Source organism: Bufo bufo, chromosome 7, assembly GCF_905171765.1.
Source record: "Bufo bufo chromosome 7, aBufBuf1.1, whole genome shotgun sequence".
Classification (NCBI taxonomy): Eukaryota; Metazoa; Chordata; class Amphibia; order Anura; family Bufonidae; genus Bufo; species Bufo bufo.
The window spans coordinates 42204777-42226983 of NC_053395.1; the positions used below are offsets into that span (position 1 = coordinate 42204777).

At 47.6% G+C, this 22207-nt stretch overlaps 1 protein-coding gene across 1 annotated transcript in view; it reads right to left on the reverse strand.

Annotated features, from left to right (window-relative positions):
* LOC121008926 (transformation/transcription domain associated protein) overlaps positions 1-22207 on the reverse strand; it is a 142731-nt gene that overhangs the window by 24916 nt on the left and 95608 nt on the right. The window contains 10 exon segments of the mRNA XM_040441697.1: positions 3025-3189; positions 4321-4522; positions 7622-7722; positions 10114-10136; positions 10139-10276; positions 10279-10323; positions 10326-10376; positions 10846-11060; positions 14574-14650; positions 14652-14765. Coding sequence (XP_040297631.1) covers positions 3025-3189; positions 4321-4522; positions 7622-7722; positions 10114-10136; positions 10139-10276; positions 10279-10323; positions 10326-10376; positions 10846-11060; positions 14574-14650; positions 14652-14765 — 1131 coding nt within the window.

The window sequence follows — 22207 nt, forward strand, 5'->3', positions numbered from 1 at the left end:
GGAGTTCAGTTTAGGAGGAAGGCGAAAGAGGAAACTATTAAGTAGAGAAAGCAGCACTTTTCTATATTACAAACTTTCTTATAGTCACCAGTACTATTGATTTATCCAAAGTGGTGTCAAAATGTAGCAACCATTTAAAAGGTATTTTACAAATTGTACCACAATAGTCTTTGCAGCGGTCGTGAGTTCTCACTTTTTCCAACAAAATTAAACTTTACATGGCACGCATTAAAATCTGTCGGTGTGTGCCCTCCAGACGAAGGCTCTCTCTAGCTACCAGAGGTGTGGGAGCTTGCAGTTAAGTTTTCACATCCAAATGGCCCAATACAAGTGACATCAGGGGACAATGGAAGATCTTCATCTTAGGTGAACTGCCATTGTTCCTAAGTGCTTCTTGTACTCTGATACCGTCACATACAGCCATCTTTCTCGAAGACTCTGCTCACACTAGCGTCAAGGATTTCCTTCATAACCGAGCCATGACAACAATGTTAGAAGGGTTTTCAAATGTATACTTGCAAACCTCAGTGGACCCCCTGACTTTAAAGGGATTGTCTCAGAATAGAAAAACATGGCTGCTTTCTTCAAAAGAAAAACTGCAAAATTTCTGTCCATGGGTTGTTTGCGATACTGCAGCTCTGCCCCATTGAAAATGCAATTCCACGCACAACTCATGGACAGGGGTGGTGCATTTTTTTGAAGAAAGCAGGCATGTTTTTCTAATCCTGGACAACCACTTTAAGCTACTTTCACACTAGCGTTTTGGCTTTCCGTATGCGAGATGCGTTCAGGGCTCTCACAAGCGCTCCAAAACGGATCAGTTTTGCCCTAATGCATTCTGAATGGAGAAGGATCCGCTCAGAATGCATAATTTTGCCTCCGTTCTGCCTCCATTCCGTTTTGGTGTCCGTCTGACGAAACTGAGCCAAACTGATCCTTCCTGGCACACAATGTAAGTCAATGGGGAAGTCTTGACTATGTTAAAGATATTACAAACGGATCAGTTCTGAACGGATGCAGACGGTTGTATTATCTGAACGGATCCGTCTGTGTAGATCCATGACGGATCCGCACCAAACGCGAGTGTGAAAGTATCCTTAAATGGCTTTTCCAGCAGTATACTTAAAGGGATTCTGTCACCAGGTTTTACCCCCTCCAGATAAAAATATGGTTATGTTCAGGGAGCTTTCACGATTCCTAATGTGGTCTTATAAATGTAATCTAAAGGCTCATTTTGCTAAAAAAAAACAAACCTATTACTAACCTGTCATTCAAATAAAATAAGGTGCCCAAGGGGATGTAAATGGATCCAAGCTGCCGCCCGCACCCGCCGCCGTTTGTGCCCAGCTCCGCCTTTCCCGACCTCAGCGCCGCCTCATAATCCTGTGTGACGCCTCCGGCTCTCCCTCCCTCCCCCCTTCTTCTGCTCTAACATCTCACGCGTGCGCACAGGGCTCTGCCAGTGTGCAGGTCATCGAGAGGTTGAGCGAAGTGCCAGCGCATGCGCACTTCGCTCTTTGAAACCGAACGGAGAAGTCCGCACGGGCGCATCAGGCAGAGCCCTGTGCGCACGCGCGAGATGTTAGAGCAGAAGGAGGGGGGGGGGAGGGAGAGCCGGAGGCGTCACACAGGATTATGAGGCGGCGCTGAGGTCGGGAAAGGCGGAGCTGGGCACGAACGGCGGCGGGTGCGGGCGGCAGCTTGGATCCATTTACATCCCCTTGGGCACCTTATTTTGTTGAATGACAGGTTAGTAATAGCGTATTTTTTTTAGCAAAATGAGCCTTCAGATTACATTTATAAGACCACATTAGGAATCGTGAAAGCTCCCTGAACATAACCATATTTTTATCTGGAGGGGGTGAAACCTGGTGACAGAATCCCTTTAACCTTATTCTCAGGATAGGTCATCAGTATCAGATTAGTGGGGATCCAACAAATGGCTCCCCCCCCCCTGCCGATCAGTTGTTTGAAAGGGCCACAGCACTGAGACCTCCTCACTAAGGATGAGCGAACTTGTGTTTCAAGTTCGGCGTACAAGGTTCGGTTTATCTAAGAATTCCGTTATGAATTCCGCTACCACAGACCATAACTTATGGTCCGTGGTTAGCGGAATCCATAACAGAATTATTAGATAACCCGAACCTTGTACGCCAAACTTGAAACACAAGTTCGCTCATCCTTACTCCTCACAAGAAACCAACACAGCGCTGTATAGTGGCTGCGCTTGGTATTGCAGCCCATGCGCAATCACTTAAAGGGGTTGTCCGGGTTCAGAGCTGAACCCGGACATACCTCCATTTTCACCCAGGCAGCCCCCCCTGACTTGAGCATCGGAGCAGTTCATGCTCCGATGCTCTCCTTTGCCCTGCGCTAAATCGTGCAGGGCAAAGGCATTTTCAGGATTTTCGTTGACGAACCGGGCTCTCCATGGGGATGCCAAGAAGCCCGGTGATGTCACCGGCACTGATGGGCGGGCTTTAGCGCTGCCCTAGCCAGTAAAACGGCTAGGACAGCGCTAAAGCATGCCCATCTGAGCCAGTGACGTCACCAAACACACTGTGTTCTTGTAAACAGAAAAGCCATTGCCCTGCGCGATCTAGCACAGGGCAAGGGAGCGCATTGAGCATGAGATGCTCCGATACTAACATCAAGGGGGGCTGCCTGGGTGAAAATATGGGTATGTCCGGGTTCAGCTCTGAACCTGGACAACCCCATGGGACCGATGACATCACTGGCCTAGGACGAAGGCGCAATGCTCAAAGGAGCACTACGGCTTCTCCAAACAGCTGATCGGTGGGGTACCGAGAGTCAGAACCTTCCCCTGATCAGATATCGATGATTTATCCTGAGGATAGGTGACCAATATTTTACTCCCTGAAAACCCGCACTTACACTGCCAGGGTAATTTCTCCCATATGAGGAGCTGTGTGATTGCTAAAACAACAAGGCAGCCAAAAGCAGGGTTTTGAATATTTGGATAATTGTAGAATACACCAAAAAATACCAGCAAGGAGAACTTACTTGGCTAATGAGATTCAGAAGGAGTTTGCCTTCGGAGCCTACTAAACAGGTAAGAAGCTGAGGGATCCAAGCCAACCACTGGATAGGGGGGACCCCAATACAGTATTTATCCACCGCATCCGCCAGAGTGTTCTTCTCATCATCAAAGCTCAGGAGCCACAGGACCTGCGACCACGGAGGTAAATAAAATGTACATGTTCAGCTCCATGTAAAAGACAGCACAGGACATAGAAAAGAAGGTCACATACACAAAATGCATGCAGGTGGGACCTGTCACTATTGGCAGGATCTGTTCACAATCTAGAGCAGCTGTTATCAAACTACAACTCCCAGAATCCTCTTTTCATTTCTATAGAATTTACAAGAGCAGCCAAATGTGTGTGCACGCTGGGAGTTGTAGTTTCACAGCAGCTCGAATGGTAAAGGTTGCCGATATCTGATCTAGAAGGCGTTTCCCTGAAGATTTCCCCAGGCATATGAACATCATGGAAGGAAAGTACCACAAATCACGAGTCCTCTCCTTTAGCTAGAGTGGATGGAAATAGTGGCTTCCACTCTTGTGGTTTCTTATTCATTTCAATGGATGCCATCTATTTCGCTGTCAAGGTAAATAAGAGGTTGGCCGATTAGGCTTGCTCGGTTGAATGACCTTGGGTATGGATGATGAAACCCCTGGCAATCGGTAGGCACTGCATATTTTTGTTAATTACCGTATCTTAAACATTTAGTGCGTAGTTCTAGGATATGCCATAAATGGGGGTGGGTTTCACCTCTAACTCCAGAATGGAGGGTCCTCTGACACCTGCCCCGCCTTGGTGAGGCGGCTTCTGGATGTTACACCTAGGCACAGTGAATAGAGAGGTGTGCGCGCCCCCCCCCCCCCCCCCCCCCCCCCAATAACTTCTGTGACATTCGTGGAAGCAAGCTTGCTCGGCTAACTCCCATAGAACTGAATAGAGAGACTTGCACACCTACGTGACCACCATTTCTTTTTTGTTCCTCTCCTGGGTTCGGTGGCCAGAGGACACCTCAACCAGTCGGGTGAACCCAATCTATCAAATATTGATGGCATTATTCCTCTGGAAGATGGGAATACCCCTTTAAAAGGTGGTCAACACACATTTAGAATCTGCTCCAACTAGTTCCGACAGGGTCCATCAACAATCTAGTAGGCCCGGTGGGTCTAGGATGGACAGAGTACATGGAGAACCCAATCCGATGAATACATGGTGCCATTAGTGAATAAAGTAGCTTATTCGGGTTAATGCAGGTCAAAAACTAGGGCCAAAAACGTACTTTTGCCAAATATTTCCTGGACTTGCTTTCATTCTGGTGACGGCAGGCATGGAGATAGCAGGTAATGGCTGACACGCCCAAATGCAGCTGACGCTCCTTGACAAAGATGGTTTCCAAGTAGTCGCCCCACATGGCCCAGGCCTTGACAAGAACGTCATGCATTTGCACCGCAGCAGAGAAGGCTTTGTTGGCATCTTCTGACCTTGGGAGAGAAAAAAAAAAAGAGAAAAGATATAAAATGATCTGTTATGGTCAAAGAGATAACTAAAAAACAATTATGAAAATCTGACAAAACTTGAAGGATCTCGTTATATCTAAAAACCCACACAAGCTCGTTGGAGGCCTATACCGACTCATTTAAAGATCATTACAATGCTGCATTACTAATTGGCTCCCGGCTACACGTAGGGCCGGAAACGGTTTAATGTTCGCTCTGGTTTGTCCTGCATTTTCATCTGATTAATTGGACCATTACGAGCTCGTTTATGAATCCTGACTAATGATTTCCCAAAATATGTATTTGCATATTTGTTCACTAAATAAAGAATTAGTATGTGCGAAATGGTGGTGAACAAATACATTGTGGGGGGACGGGGACGTGCAGATTAGTAATATTAGCCCTACATTACGGTCTCCCAAAAGTTTGGACTTAAACTTTGACATTATGGGATTGCATTTTGAGCCATTTCCTAATACAATGTTATCGTCAGGGAGATCACTCCTCAGCAGCCATCTCATTATCATCACAGGCTGGATTACGACGACAGACAACACATTCACTTTAAGCGATGGATGCAACTTGCCTCCTTCCCCTTCCCTGCACAATGACCTCTGTAAAAGGTCACAGAGGTTTCAATTCAGATCCACAGGGAAAGGGGTTTGAATGGAGCGGCGATCGAGCATGCATCCTGACGCTCCATTCAAAGCAGAGTACAGAGCATTTCTCGTGTGGAAATAAAAACTCAGACCCTCCGATCAGACTTCGAGGGGGGGGGGGGGGGGTACCCTGAGATGGTTGGAGGGCAGGTTGACCGAATATACAGTCGATCATTGGTTCAATGTGACTGATCCTAAGCACCAGTGAGAATATAAACCACAAGGAGCACTACTCCTGCCCTGTGAGCTTTATTTCGGCATGATGGATGCCCATTTTTTGCTACAGTGAGGACACGGCAGAGAAATTTCTATTGCCGAATGCAGAGGTTTGACCGAGGACCCAATCATGAGCACGACCAGTGTTTAGCGGATTCCAGTCCTCATAGAAAAAAAAAATACTTTCCGTCCTCGACCTGAAGCTGCCAATCCACAAAAAAAAAAAAAAAACACCCAACATTGCAAAACTTCTGCTACTCTAATGGCTTCCATTGTGTAAGTGATGGTGCAAGCAGAGGATTACGGGACACAAAGGTATTACCCCTCCCCCTACACTGCTCCGAAAACTTAAGAAAGCATGATGCATAAGCCAATAACTCCAACTGACAGCGAGTCTATTAAAAAGCTAATTAGCCCTAATATAGCAGAACCAATTTTGTCCCTTGCTTTAGTGAGAGGGGGAAGTTAAGAGGAGAGGAAAAAAAAAAAAAAAAAAGCCCACACAGGCGTATCTACCAGTCTGGCGGACTGCGCGCCCAGGAACGCCATTACTGAGGGAGCGCGCTGATAAATGACTCACTTTATCAACACTTTCCCTCTCTAACCAGATTTGTCACAAGGACTTCCTTTTCTTTCTCCTCGCCCCGGGTGATCTATCACACTGACACCTCTGATGACTTTCTTCATACTTGCGCTATCACCTTGTTCACATACCAGGAGGCAGAGAAAGATGTGTGTCCACGGCTGACCTCTACAGAGGACCGGTACGTGGACGCTCGCTCCGCAATCTGCGGCGCTGCGCCGTTATAAGCCCTGCTGTGCCACATGACTGTATGGGCGTCTGCTCTCAAGACGATAGAGATTACTCAAGTTACCCCCCCCCCCCCCCCCCCTTATACTTAAAGCTGGCCTACCAGAAAAAAACATTAGCGCGCAAAATGTCTTAAAGGGAACCTTTAGAAATGGTATGCCTTGAAAGCACTTCTATGAAAAAAACAAAAAACAAAAAAAAAACACTGATGCCTCTTGCTTTGATTAACGTGTATGGCGCTGTAAACGCCATCCACAGGTTGCTCAGTATGGCGCTTGCGCAGTACAGCAAAGAAAATGGCGCATGTGCAGTGCGTTTGCCCTGTTCTGGACAGAGAATACATTTTTTCCTAAGAACGACTGGTCTCAATATAACTGCTTTTCTTGCTGCAGCCAAATGACTTTTAAGCTGATGACCCGGAAGTTACATTGGGACCGGCACAAGCGCAGAACAGGGCGCGCACACTGCACACGTGCCGATTCTATGCAACAATGTACAAGCGAAACACTGAGCAGACTGTGGATGACATATGCATCGTCATCCACACAGATCAACTGTACAGAATGGGTAAAACCTGGTGGCATGCTCCCTTCAAAATCTTCTGCGCGGAGATGGCATCACTTAAAGGGGTTGCATCATCACAGACAATGGGAGCATATCGCTAGGATATGCCCCCGTTGTCTTATAGGCGGGGGTCCCTCCTCCAAGGTGGAGGCTAGAGGACTCCGGTCCGGCCACCACCAAACTCTCTCCCAAAAGAAGTGAATGTGAGCGCACCATGCATGACCGGCCACCACTCCCATTCACTTCTATGGGCCCGGCTATATTCGGCGGCCCCAGAAAAAAAGAATGGAGGGCAGCTGCCCATGCACAGTGCGCCCTCCCAACACTTTTGGGTCTCCATTCTGGATATAGGTGCAAGTCCCACTGCTGGCGATATACCCCCATTGTCTGTGATGAGACAACCCCTTTAAATTAACAGACTGAAAGCCCAAGGCTGCCCCACTGAGAGGTTCCGATGACGTGCCCCATCAATTTTCATACATAGATGGTGATCTGGAGCCACATTGGGTCTTCATAAGAAGATTGCATCTGTCAGAACAGAGAAGGGAGATCTCTCTCAGTAGTGCAGCCTCAGGCTTGGGGATACATCACCACTGAGGCTGAAACGGACATCAGGGAACAGGCAAGAATGCTTTGCTTCACTGGGTAAGAGTGGAATCTAAGCAATATTATCTCAATGTTCCAACAGGCCGAGGAATTCCAACCCATCCCTTACCACGAATACTGGAAAATAAGGTGGGATGCTCCAAGGTTTTTACTCCTGTTGGTCTAATCCTGCACATTTTATTAATGCCTGCATGGTCATTACCGGTGCACATGATGTACACCACTTACTTGTTAATTTGAGCGAGGAACATTCCCTTGAGAGCATAGAACTCAGCTGTCATCTCCTTGGTGAAGTATTTCAGGTTGGTGGATTCAATCACCTCCAAACCCTAGAGGAAGGAAAAACAAGATCGATGAACGGTTCCAGAATGCAACCAAGAGACGCCTCGCCCAAGGCCATCAAGCCAATCAGCTTCTGCACCGCAAAAATCCCTCCTATTGCTTCAAAACATAATGATCTCAAAAGAAGGGACTTAAACATGTGTTATCATCCCTCTTGTCAAAAGTAGTGGGACAGAAGGCTGAGGACACGTCTTCTGAGTGACCCTGCCACTGTGATCTTGACACGTAAGATCTCAACTTTAACCACTACCCGTCAAAGCGCTATTGAGGCCCATCCTCGTAGAAGGTGCCATTTTCCAGCAGGGCGTTCCAGGACGATGCAGTGTCTGTACCTGCCTTGGCTTATTTAACCCCTTAGATTCCACAGTCAATCTAAGAAGTAGCGCCAGGAGGCGGCTGGTGAGGGACCCAGAGTAGGAGACATCCCACAGGGTTCACGCATTTCATGATAGATATGAATACCCTGTTTGGTTTTTAATGCACTCTTTCCAATAAAAGCTGACACTTTTTTGTACTGGAAGCTGGATTTCTGTTTCTTTGGAGATTAAAAATCATAATAAGAAATTTGAGGCTTTCCATGTGGAGGTATGTGGACACCCCGCCATGAATTCCTGAGTGCGAAGACTGATCAGACGTCTGCTGCCATAAAACAAACATTTAGAGGATGCCGCATTTCAGCCAAGCACAACCTAAACCTAAAGCTCCCTGGAAACATTACCATGAAATGGGACAGCGTCCTACAGAGAGAACGCGGCAGCTAATGGGTCCTTGTACAAGGTTAAACCAGGCTCGTCCAATTAACGCTTCAGGCTCTGGTAATTGGGTTTTTACGCAATGTCCCCTATTGGTTCTTCTGGCTTCGTCATCTGACCCGGGCGACTGTCTGGCTCTGGATCTGCTAAACTCTACAGCGGTTTATCCACTTAAACTAATCTCATAATGGCCGGATATCAAAGATGCACCGCTGTGTTACTTGCTTTTGTCTTTCAGGGATGATCAGGCACAGACGGGTTCAAGATCATTTTATGTATTCAATGATTTACGGGTGTATAAGAGATAATAAAGCGGCTGTTTACCTGCTCCCTGCAATAACATGGCTGACTGCGGCGATCACCGCCGAGCAAGAAAACGGGCAAAGGTGAAAAGGCAAGGCAGCTGCCAATGTTATTAAAGAGGTTGCCTGGCCAATACATATATACATTTTTTCCAAAGAAAAATGTACTCGTCTGACCAATCCTTTGCCACTCCCGTACACTTACTGGGCCACCACTGGTCCCTCTTGACAAACAAGATATGCCAGTTCAGGATGAGGGGGAGTCATGGCTGCTGCCGGTGACTGACTGAATGGCACTCACAGACATTTCCTGCTGTGTTGACACAGGAGAAGGAAGTGGAGCGCAGCAGGGAGCTAGGAGGAGGAAGTTGAGCCCAGCAGGGAGCTAGGAGGAGGAAGTGGAGCGCAGCAGGCACCTAGGAGGAGGAAGAGGAGCGCAGCAGGCACCTAGGAGGAGGAAGAGGAGCGCAGCAGGCACCTAGGAAAAGCAAGAGGAGCGCAGCAGGCACCTAGGAAAAGGAAGAGGAGCGCAGCAGGCACCTAGGAGAAGGAAGAGGAGCGCAGCAGGCACCTAGGAGAAGGAAGAGGAGCGCAGCAGGCACCTAGGAGAAGGAAGAGGAGCGCAGCAGGCACCTAGGAGAAGGAAGAGGAGCGCAGCAGGCACCTAGGAGAAGGAAGCGGAGCGCAGCAGGCACCTAGGAGAAGGAAGCGGAGCGCAGCAGGACCTAGGAGAAGGAAGCGGAGCGCAGCAGGCACCTAGGAAAAGGAAGCGGAGCGCAGCAGGCACCTAGGAAAAGGAAGCGGAGCGCAGCAGGCACCTAGGAAAAGGAAGCGGAGCGCAGCAGGCACCTAGGAAAAGGAAGCGGAGGCGCAGCAGGCACCTAGGTATTGCAGGAAGGGCAATGGCGGGGAATCTGTGAGTATAACCTTGGTTATTTTTTTCATTTGCAGCCATAACAAACTTTTTTTTTTAATTTCACTGAAATACCAGTTTCAGCTCTTGTCCCTACCTGGATTATTGCAAAACACAGAAGACAACCCTACACTGAAGTATGGGCATCCACATGCTTAGGCGTTCGCAGGTTTCCATTTTCTTTCAATGGAAGATTGTCTTTGTGCATTCATGCGTCTACATTTGGTTCCAAGAAAATGAAGACCACTCGGAAGACGGCATCATGTTCTAAGGATCAGTACATACTTTGTTAACCATTTGCAGTGGATCAATCCCCTCAACTCAAAAGATCAACTATAGATCTGCTGTATTTTTTTTTACAATTTTATATTGAGTGCAAGGTATTTATAACTCATTTGAGCATAGTCTTACCTGCATGCATTCATTCTTCCCATGACTCCAGCTAGCTGAAGGTAGCACTTGACCTGCTGGCGGATCTTCTGGAAGCAGTCCACGATGGGCACAGTGGGGATGGTGTGGATGCGGCTCAGGATATCCAGTGCCACGTTCACCAGTCCTTGCTTTCTGGCGATCTGCCATACTGGATGATTGCAGAAGCTGAGGCGTGTACCCCCAGCATGCATTGTTGGAGCTTGGGTCGTGCTGAGTGCTGTTGTCATAGGCGTTCACTATAGCTATCGAGATGACGAGAAGTGATCCTAAGTTACTACAGCACAAGATAAGGGAATTGCGACACAGAAGGACTTCATATAGGGCCTCATGAACATGGCCGTTGCCGTTTTTGCAGATCCACGAATACTAGCCATGTGCATCCCGCACTTTGCTCGGTCCGTTTTATAAAAATACCTATTCTTGTCCACAAAATGGACCAGAATAGGACATGTTCTATCACTTGTGGAACAGCCGCACGGATGTCCACAGCACATGAATGACATCCATGTGCTGTCAGAATTTTTGCTGCCCAGCAGAAATTTATGGGTCCACGTGCGATCCGCAAAAAAAAAAAAAAAAAATGCAGATCAGACGCAGCTCCGGAATATGGTCATGTAAATTAGGCCTAATCTAAAGCAATGGCTGAGGGTGCTGAACTAAAACCAACCGATGTATCTCAATATGACGGGGTCCACTGCCCACCGTACCCACCTTGGTAATGGTGCTGCCTCCACATGAAGATACTGCTCCAGTGAGACAGGTCGTCGGACACGATGGGCAGTCTGTTCCTCCAGGTTTTCACTACGGTTTTCATATCGTGGAGGCTGTTGCTTCTTCCTAAATTGGTGGGCTGCAGGCCTGCGTTAATCTGAGCGGCCTCCTGAAGTTCAATGATCTGCTGTGCTGCCTGAAAGACACAAGTGAGACTGATCTTAAAACACGGGGCAGGAATGAAAGCTGCCACCAGGGGTTGAATCAAGAGCAAAATTCTATCAAACGCTGATTTAAAAATCTAGATATCGGGTAGAGAACAGGTGTCCACTTTCTGCTAGGAACCAACTGCTGGGAAACTGGGGTGATTACCAGGTCTCCACTGCAGACAGATGTTGAAAATGGAGACAATATGGACAGTTCTTGATCCTCTTCAAGAAACAATGTATTGCTAGCAGTTTTTGTAGACCTATTTTTTTTGTCTTGGGGCCACACAACACGAGTTTCATATATCAAATCCACCTCTTAAGTTTTCAATGGGACGGCAGCCTTCTCAAAGCTTACCAATCACAGCGCCATAGATCGTATAGTGGCTGTGCTTGGTATTGCAGCCCAGACCCATTTGCTTAAAGGGGTTGTCCAAGTTATATTTATTGATGACCTGTCCTCAGGATAGGTCATCAATATCAGATGGGCGGGGGTCCGACACCCGGCACCCCCGAAGATCAGCTGTTTGAAGAGGAGGCACGCTGCCTCCTCTTCACGGTTAACCTTCACGCCGTTGCATCTGCAGTGGTGAGCAGGTGTAATTACACCTAGCCATCCCATTCATTTCAATAAATATAACTTGGACAACCCCTTGAAGGCTACATGCACACGACTGTATGTGTTTTGCGGTCCGCAAATAAAAACAGATAACATCCGTATGCTATAGGTTTTTTTTTTTTTTTTTTGCGGATCCATTTTAATAATGCCAAAAACGGACAAGAATAGGACATGTTCTATTTTTTTGCGGGGCTACAGAGCGGACATACTGATGCGGACAGCACAAGGTGTGCTGTCCGCATTTTTTGCGGACCCATTGAAATGAATGGGTCTGCATCCTATCTGCAAAAAAAAAAACGGAACGGGCACGGAAACAAACGTTTGTGTGCATGTAGCCTAAATAGGACTGAGCTGCAAATAGGTCATGTGACCGATGAAGGTGACATCACTGGCCTAGGAAGAGACTGTAGTGGTAAACAGAGCGCCGCAGCCTCTTCAAACAGCTAATAGACGGGGGTGTCGGATCCTTACGATCAGATATTGTTGACCTATCCATATCGAGGTGACGAAATTTTATGTTTTGTGCAATTTTTATGTTTACTACAATTACAACTTCTGTAATAGGTACAGTTATACAAAAATACACGTTAAGGGCAAGTTTACTTTTTTCCTAAGAAACAGCGCCCCTCTTTTGCCAGAGTTGCCTCTGGTATTGCAGCTTGTTCCCATTTAAGTAAAGGTGAAAAAGGAAGAAAAAAAAATCCTTTTTCGTTTAAATCTCGGACAACCCGTTTAATGTCAATCTACCAGGAGAAAGACGCAGAGGGCCCTTGTAAAAACGCGAAAACTTTTAATTGAAATCACATGAAACCTTAAGCGAGCGCAAGACTAAAAGAGCTTCCACTGCGAAAGAGGATAGGAGGAAGATTTGGGGGGGACACTCTCCTGCACATCCCATTAGCATAGCCATTAAATAAACCTCTCCGAGCGTCCGAGAGACAAGAGGAAGATAACGGTTGTATTTGCTGCTAATCAACTAAATAAGATAAATGCCCGAGGACTCGGCTCACATTTACAAAGTCAAATCTCCTGAAACAAAATAAATTAAGCAAAGTAATATTTTTCACAATTATCGCCGTATCAGCTCGCACAATACCTTAACCTCCTTTCTTCCGCCATTCATCATGTAAATTTAATTTTCTTGCAGGTATTTAATCACACGCTATCTGATATTAAAAAAAAAAAGTAATTACCGCAGCTGCAAACTCACGGCTCAGTTTGTACTTTTGTCATTCAATGTCTTTAATCCTTGTGTGTGAAGAGTCGCGGGTATATATGCAGGGGAGCAGCTCAAATAGTGCACCGCTCAATATAGACACTAATTGGACCGTCAGATACGGAAAGAGGAGCCGTCTCCTCTCCTGACATGTCTGTTTCAGTAACTACTTCCATCCCCCATGTAATACCGATTCTGGAGCCTCTATTCTTGTGATGTGCTGCCAGTCCTTTATTATTCCTGCTAGAAGTTCTGAATGAATTACTAGCAGTTTGCAATGAAGGTCCGGCTGGGTGTGCCCTTGCACAGTCTGACAGTGTCAGACACTACTAACTGGTAACACCCTGCTGGACAGGATGGCAAACTGCTAGTAATTCATTCCTAAGCTTCTAGCAGGAATAATAAAGGAATGGCACAACATAAAGTCATAAGAATAGACGCTCCAGAATTGTTACAAGGGGGTTGCAAGTAGGAGAGGTTACAGGTCCTATAAAGAGGTTTTCCCAAGATTATTATTATTTTCTTTACTAACGATCTACCCTCTTGATAGATCATCAGTATCTGAACGGTGGGGGTCTGACACCCGGGACTCCACCGGTTGGCTGTTTGAGAGGCAGCGGCGCTCCTGTGAGCACTGCCGCCTTCTCTCTACTTTTCCTAGGCCAGTGACACCAAGTTCATTGATCACGCGGCTTAGGAGCAGCTTCAATTGAATGGGTCTAAATGCAATACCAAGCACGGCCACTATACAATGTACGGCGCTGTGATTGGTGAGCTGTGAGCATCGCTGCAGCTGATCGACGGGGGGGCCCCGGGTTTTGGATTCCCACTGATAACTGATGACCTCTCCTCTGGATAAAAAAAATCTCAGAAAACTCTTTTAAAAGGGTTTTTCATGAAAAAGACCTGTCAACGGATTGGGGGAAAAAAAGTGTCTGATCAGCGGGGTCAGAAGGACGGGGCCCCCAGCCAATCACAAGAACGGAGGCCTTCCCCGCCTCCCCGTTTTGAAAGTAGCGGCACATGCTGCTGCGCCATTAAACTCTACGGAACTGCTGGAGATTCCATGACAAAGACTTAGCACCTTTCACACAGAACAGGGCCTAAAGTGTCTGATTGGTCAGGACAGTGCCTAAGCGGTTGGACCCCCGGAGACCAGACATTAATCTTCTATGTTGTGGATAGAGAATACTTATTCGTCATGGGACAACCTACTTCTGGCAGTGGCAGTGCACGTGTCACCGCTGCCTCCATTCAAAAGGGGAACACGGGGGCCCTATTCTCATGATTGGCTGGTGGCCTCAGCAGTTGGACCCCTGCCGATCAGACAGGCACTTTTTTTTCTTTATATGACAGCCACCACAGAGGGAGCTAAGAAGCAAACGCACCACCATACCTATTATTTTAGAACTTTCTGACAACCAGCTCTAAGGGAATATTCAGACAACGGTTTTCGCATGTGGAAGAAAAAAAAAACAGACACTGATTTGCGTAAAAAAGCCAATAGTTTCCGTCCAGGATTTGAAGTAAGATATCCTGCTAATTCATGTGTGACAACCAGCCGCCGTTTCTAGGCAGAACTTACTTTAATAGGAGACCTGTCACTTATTGATCTTGATAGTATCGACATCCTAACCACCATGTTAATGGTTAATCCATGCGCAATATTCTGGCGCTGGATTATTACCTGTAATAAGGTGTGTGAACATGAGACACCACATATGGAAGCCTCCTCCATTCCCGGATTGCCAGACTGCTGGCCAATCTCCACGAGTCTTTCTATGAAGTTCAGCTGCTGCTCTTCTGGGTGGCAAATAGCCAAGTAGCCGCGATACATGTTCACCTTCCATGCCATCTCCTTTGGACAACTCAGCTCCACCTAGAAAAAAAAAAAAAGAGTCAAAAAAACTGTCAAATCAGAAAGACATGGGTGACATTCAATGTAACCTCAACCAAGAGCTTCATGTACTTTGTGACACCTAAAAGGATTCTACCTGTAGCCTCTACACACGACCAGACACAAGCTAAAATGTTGAAGACATGGTAGCAAAAAGATCTCAATGGACAAGAGGAGTTATTCATGTGTCTTTGGTCAATTCAAGGAGTCTCCAAGGTCCTGGATATTGATATCTTATCCGAGCATAAATCATCAACATCTGACCAGTAGAAGGTCCACATCCTGGCACCACATCGATAGTTGATGATGGTGCTCCTGCAAGCGCCACATGCCTTCACCATTTACCAACCCAAGCGCCGTACATTTTGTAGTGGCCGTGCCTGGTACTGCAGTTTCCTACAGCTCAATCCCATTCAAGGAAGGGGACTGAGCTGCCATACCAGGCCATGTTAAAAGGGAGCAACGTCATTGGAGTGGTGCGGCCGCCTCATCAGTCAGCTAACTGGTGGGAACGGCAGGAGTCATATCCTCACAGATCCAATATTGATAACCTATTCCCAAAAAGACTATCAGAACCAAATATCCTGCCCGGGGCCCTCTTCAGAACCTAAACTGGAGAAATCCCATTACTATAATGCTTTCTGTGTAATAAGGTTTCTACACTGAAAATGAGATACATAAAGCACACAGCCATTGATCCTTAGTGGCCTACCTACCCAGAGCCAGACCATGCGGGGCCCGTGGTAAGGGGTGGATAGGGAAGTTTATTGCCTTTGTTTCCAGTGAGAGAAATGTTAAAATTCTCTTTACCTGCAGCCACCACTAGAGGGTGCTCCTTTAAACAGATTATACAGGCTCCATTGATCTAACTGAAACGAAATCTTTTCCCACTGGGCTCCCATCTAGTGGTAGCTAGAAGAACTGTATTAACTACTGCAGAACAAAGTATTCCATTGTATACCCCAACTAGGGGCCACCAGAAATATAAGTATGGGAAGATCTAAGCTGCAGACAATAATACCTTACGATGTGTGCTAGTGACAGGATTTAACCTCTCCTAACAAATCTGTGCCGACGGAACAGGACCTAATAAAATATTAACAAGCGTTTCCATTTCTCACGGTTTACTCAGAATCAGGTAAACAGGCCGAACCTCGCTTCTTTAATGCAATCTATTTCAGGAAGCTGTGACATTGCTAAGGATCAAACGCGAGGGGAGCAGAGACGGCGCGGGGCACGGGGTTACAGAGAATGAATTATTTAAATGTCGGTCCCTACTTGTAAGACCATAGCCGTGCTTAGTGGTATAAGGTGAACTGGAAAAAAATAAAATAAAAAATGCCTGCCAACATCTGCCCCGTGGGGATGAGAATGACGTCCTCTAAGCAACTGAAGAGCGCTGCACAAAAACAACCAAAGTCAAACGACTGCAGCGGAGAACCGAGGGATTGATGTCTTTATAACGTGGTGAGCGGCCGGGGACTTCAGGGACTGCAGACCGGATAAAGCAGCCATTTGTCTTCCCAAAGAGTTGCAAAATGTGAAAAGCAAAAGAAAGGCCATTAATTACCCAGTGTCGCCAGTAAGTTGTCACAGGAGCATTAAAGGGGATGCCTTCCAATGGGTATTTATCACTTATCCACAGTATAGGTGATAAATATCAGGGGGATTCATTGCAGGGACCCCACCCTATTCCTCTTCACTGTATGAGCAGAGTAAGGAGTTTGAATGGAGCGGTGATCCATCGTGCACCCCGCTACTCTATTCTAAGCATTGAGGAGGATCGCGGGGTCTGGGTGTGGGTGGGAGCCCCAGTAATCAGACAGATCACATATCCTGTGATTAGGTGATAAATGTACATTGTGTAACAACCCTTTAAGGCTACTTTCACACTTGCGTTCGGGGTTCCGCTTGTGAGTTCCGCTTGAAGGCTCTCACAAGCGGCCCCGAACGGATCCGTAGAGCCCCAATGCATTCTGAGTGGATCCGCATCCGCTCAGAATGCATCAGTCTGGCACCGTTTGACCTCCGTTCCGCTCAGCAGGCGGACACCCGAACGCAGCTTGCAGCGTTCGGGTGTCCGCCTGGCCGTGCGGAGACAAACGGATCCGTCCAGACGTACAATGTAAGTCAATGGGGACGTATCCGTTTGAAGTTGACACAATATGGTGCAATTTCAAACGGATCCGTCCCCCATTGACTTTCAATGCAAAGTCTGGACGGATCCGTCTGACTAACTTTCACACTTAGATTTTTTTCTGAAAGATAATGCAGACGGATCCGTTCTGAACGGATCCCATCATTTGCATTATAGGAGCGGATCTGTCTGTGCAGACACCAGACGGATCCGCTCCGAAAGTGTGAAAGTAGCCTAAAGCAACTATGTTGTAAGAACATTCTAGGTCTTAAATACTCAAAAGAGCAGCTTTCAGGAATTACGCAAAAAAATAAAAAATGTATGGGGTTGTGTCGAAATATAGACGTATCTGGGTGGATTGGTAGCACGAAGGAGGTCTTTCTATTTTACAATTTATATATATATTTTTATTTTTTATTTTTATTTGAATTAGTACTTTTTCATTCAATTAATATCTGATGGGTAGGGGGTCTGACTTCTAATTGGCGGGGGGTCGGACACTCAGGATGGATGCCTACCCATCAGCTGTTTGAGAAGGTACCAGTGCTCGCAGTAGCGCTGCTGCACTACTGTGAGCACCGGTGCCCTCTAAAACAGCTTATTGGTGGAGATCAGACACCCGGAACCCCCACCATCAGATACTGATGACCTACCAGAGGATAGGCTATCGGTCAAAAATATCTTGGACAATCTAAAAAGACACATGCGTGAAACCACCCTAAACCAGTATTTCACAGGTGGATCAGTAAGCTATTTGATATACCAGTGAGGACACCTCCCCTGAAAAGAAAAGCAGAGGCAGTGTTCATGGCGAGGGGTGGCCCCAAGTTCATAAACTAAAAGCCCAAAAAGTCCAGGTAGGAAACGGATCCATCAGCAGGAGAGCAGAACAAAGCACTGACAGAATCCCACATTATCCAGAGACTGCAGCTCTGAAGTGCGCCTGGCAAGCAAGCGTGTTTCACAGACAGGAATACGGCAGCAGAATCACAGTAGGTGGCTTTAGCGTTCTGGCTTAGTAAATTAGTACATGCCTCATTACGGAAAACATTTTTCTATCCAGGTCTGCGCCTGCAGTCACCGGTGGCTGTCACCTTCGGTTAACGTTCGAGGCGTCACAACGTAGTCCTGTCAGACATGATCAATTCTCAGAGTTTCATCTTGGGGATTAAATACTGACTAAACAACGTACCTAGCCTTAACTGAATGATCAACGCAATCAGGAAGAACTTCACTTTAAGGTAGGATTCAAAAGACTGCATCTGGCTTAGGAGCCACCTTAAATAAGTTAGGGCATTCACAGCAGCCAGTAGTCTAGAAAGTTCCTTCACCAGCAGGAGTGATTCTGGTCACAGATTCAGTTAATATCCTCCAGGCCTTTGCCTTACATTGCATTCAATACTCAATATTCTTCTTTGTTTGTCCCAGGAGATCATTCATTTCCCTCCTCCCATTTCCTTCATTGCATCCATTGGATTAGAGGTCTGGCTGGACCAGAAGCCCTCCTCCATTGGTGTTGGCTTTAGAAAACTAGGAGCATAAGTCTCATCCCTGTCGGCCGTCTACCAGTTGAAAAGAAAGGGATTACAGGGAAGTTAATACCGGTGTGCTCTCTGTGGGCTATTCCTATCCCAGGTGCTTAGGACATACCCACTGGCAAGGTGGCCCGCGACACCCACTGGAGAATGAATGGAGAGATGGCCAAATGTAGCCATGAGGAACGTGGAACCACATAGACAGATGGTAGCAGCATTGGACGGCAGATCCTATCATGCACCCATGCTCACCAGTGGCCCTTAACGTTAAAGGGAACCCGTCACCTGGTTAGAGTGCTACTAAACCACCAGCATGCCGTTACGAAGCTGTGGTACAAGGTCCCAAAGCTGCTCACTGCAAACCAAACCGTCCCTGCAACGAATAGTAAATGAACTCAAACTTACCAGGAGAAGAGTCCAGGACTCTTTCCAGAAGCAGTGGTTACACACACACACTGCGACGATAAAGTCAAAAACAGTAGGCCTTAATTCACTGTGCATGTGCCCGATGTGCAGCGCATGCACACTGAAGCAAGGTGTAACACCCATCAGCTTTATCAGTGCAACTAATGCTGCTGGAGAAGAGTCCAGGACCTCTTCTCTTGGTAAGTTTTATTCACTATTTCTTTGCAGAGACGGGTGGGTTTTGCTATGGGCAGGTTTGGGATCCTATACCACTGCTACATTAAGGCATGCTGGTGACTTAGCGTCCCCAAACCAAGGGACAGGTTCCCGTTAGGGCAACATAAGTGAAGATGTCAAGCTTAGGGCTCTTTCACACCTGCGTTCTTGTTCTCCGCATAGAGTTCCGTCGTCGGGGCTCTATGCCGGAAGAATCCTGATCAGGATTATCCTAATGCATTCTGAATGGAGAGTAATCCGTTTCAGGATGCATCAGGATGTCTTCAGTTCCGGTACGGAACGTTTGTTGGCCGGAGAAATACTGCAGCATGCTGCGCTTTTGCTCCGGCCAAAAATCCGGAACACTTGCCGCAAGGCCGGATCCGGAATTAATATGCCCATTGGAAGGCATTGATCCGGATCCGGCCTTAAGCTAAACTCGTTTCGGCGCATTGCCGGAGCCGACATTTAGCTTTTTCAGAGTGGTTACCATGGCTGCCGGGACGCTAAAGTCCTGACAGCCATGGTAAGTGTAGTGGGGAGCGGGGGGCAGTGTACTTACCGTCCGTGCGGCTCCCGGGCGCTCCCAGAGTGACGTCAGGGCGCCCCCCAAGCGCATGGATCCTCGTGATCCATGTGATCACGTCATCCATGCGCATGGGGCGCTCTGACGTCATTCTGGAGCGCCCCGGGAGCCGCACGGACTGTAAGTATACCGCTCCCCCGCTCCCCGCTCCTACTATGGCAACCAGGACTTTAATAGCGTCCTGGGTGCCATAGTAACACTGAAAGCATTTGGAAGACGGTTCCGTCTTCAAATGCTTTCAGTACACTTGCGTTTTTCCGGATCCGGCAGGCACCTCCGGCAACGGAAGTGCATGCCGGATCCCAACAACGCAAGTGTGAAAGAGGCCTTACTGGCTAGAGTAACTAAAACACATGACGGCTCGCCCCCATCGATCCAGTGCAATACATCAGAATGTGCTTCAGTGGTTTCTCACCCAGCTTCCCTACCAATACACATTCCGAACTCTGATTGATCGGGTTCTTCTATTAATTTGCGCGTGGTGTCACAACCTGCCCGCCGAGTTCTCATACAAGGCAGTTTGGTCAATTAATAGGAAATATGACCCTCTGGCCGCCGCCATATAAGATAACTGAGGCTCTGCGCCTTTCCAGCCAGGGACCTCGCAGACCCATGTCATTTGTTTAAGACCGCGCTGTCACACCGCCTACCACCAGCTGCTCTCCATCACTCCGAGGCTTCGTGAACGATTCATTTGTCAGGACGAACCATTGTGCGCAGCGAGTATCCCACCGAGCTGAGGTTTCACCAAGGACAAGCTGAAGGTTACGTAGAATGACAGGTCTGGTATATGAATCAGAATTCATTAGGCAGGTGCGTCTCGAATTCATGGTCTGCCTCTGGTTTATAATGAGAAGTGGCATTCAACGGGCAAGTATGTTCTTAGAATAAACGGAGGACGGATGCAAATTACTTGAACTTATTCATATCTATCATCTAAAAGAAGTCTTGGTCTAAATGAAAAACACACGAACGCCCTAATGGGTTTCTCTAATGCACAACGATTCTTACCAGGAAAAGTGGGTGCACCGGACAGCTGTCTGGACAAATGGAAAACCCAACCGCTGGCGATCATATGTGACACGGTGTATGTAGCCTTCTGCTTCCCGCTGTGTCCACTGTACAGTTTCCAGTGCTGGAGGCTGCCCAAAACAGCTGATCGGTGGGGGTTCCCATGTGTCGGACCCCCGCTGATCAGATATTAATGACCTATCCTGAGAATAGGTCATCAATTTGTAAGTACCCCTTAACACAGCCGTCAATAAAGCTGCATGGAGCATCACAAAGCAATGAAAGCAAAGGGGGTCGGAACTTACCGGGACCCAGCAATCGCAAGAAATCCACGTCAGCTGGTCACGGCGTGACCCCATTTACTTTCATTACAGTGAGATGCACAGCACATATCGCATCTCTATGATGCATTTGGCCGCACAGCATGTGTCGGGCCAAAGTCGCATCATCCACAGGATAGGGAATAAGTAAGATAACTGCGGACAGCCTGACCCCATTGGACTTCCCACCATCCTGAGTGTACCCTTTCTGAATGGAGCAGTAGTGTGCATATCGTTCCACCTCTCCCATCACTTCTATGGGACCGACATAGACAGCACACCTTCAGCGCCATAAAAGCGAATAAAGCGATTGACCGGCATGTGCACTATCCACCGATCCATTAGGTTTTTACTGATGAGCTATCCTCTGGATGTGTCATCAGTATCTGGTTGGCGGGGGGTCCCGCCGATCAGCTGTTTGAGAAGGCAGCGGCGCTCGCAGTAGCCCTGCAGCCTTCTCCAGGTTTTCCTAGGCCATGTGATGTCAGGTTCACAGTCACATGGCCTAGACGCAGCTCAGCTCCATGGAAGTGAATGGGGCTCAGTGCGATACCAACCACAGCCACTATACAATGGAAGGCGCTGTGCCTGGAAAGCTGAGAGATTTGTGAGCTACCAAGATCTGCGGAGTGGCCGTGAACCCTGAGCCAGAGAAGGAACAAACGGAAGGAAAAAAGGGGCAGGGCGAAGCCCATTCCCCATCTGAGCCTGGTAGTACACAGAAGAAGCCACCGCATGATAGTGGTGGTGCCATACTCCGCCTAAGGAGGCGGCCATACAGCGTACAGCACGGATTTCGGCGTTAGAAGAATCCATCACCGGACGAAGGAACCGTGCAGGAGGAGCCAGAGACTGTAATGGTTACTCCAGGACCCCCATACTGTAGGAGCTGCCGCGTGCCCAGCCAGCACCAACTGAGGGGCAGAGTAGAGGAATCCAGTAGAAGCCATGGTATCATACCGCCCCAGGGAAGGAGAGCTAACCTTCAACACTCCACCTGGGAAGGGCGTTGAACAGAAGCAACCGCCAAGCCAGCGTCAGGGTAAAACCCCTACTTGAGGGAATGCCCCAATGTAGCGACTGCGAACGCTAGTACCAGCGTAAAATCCGCACCAGCAGAGGAGAAAAGGCTTCAAGCTAAACCAGAGTACCAGCGCAACCACTTCCTCCATCAGAAATAGTGGAAGGAGAATAGAGTCAGTGTAACACTCGAC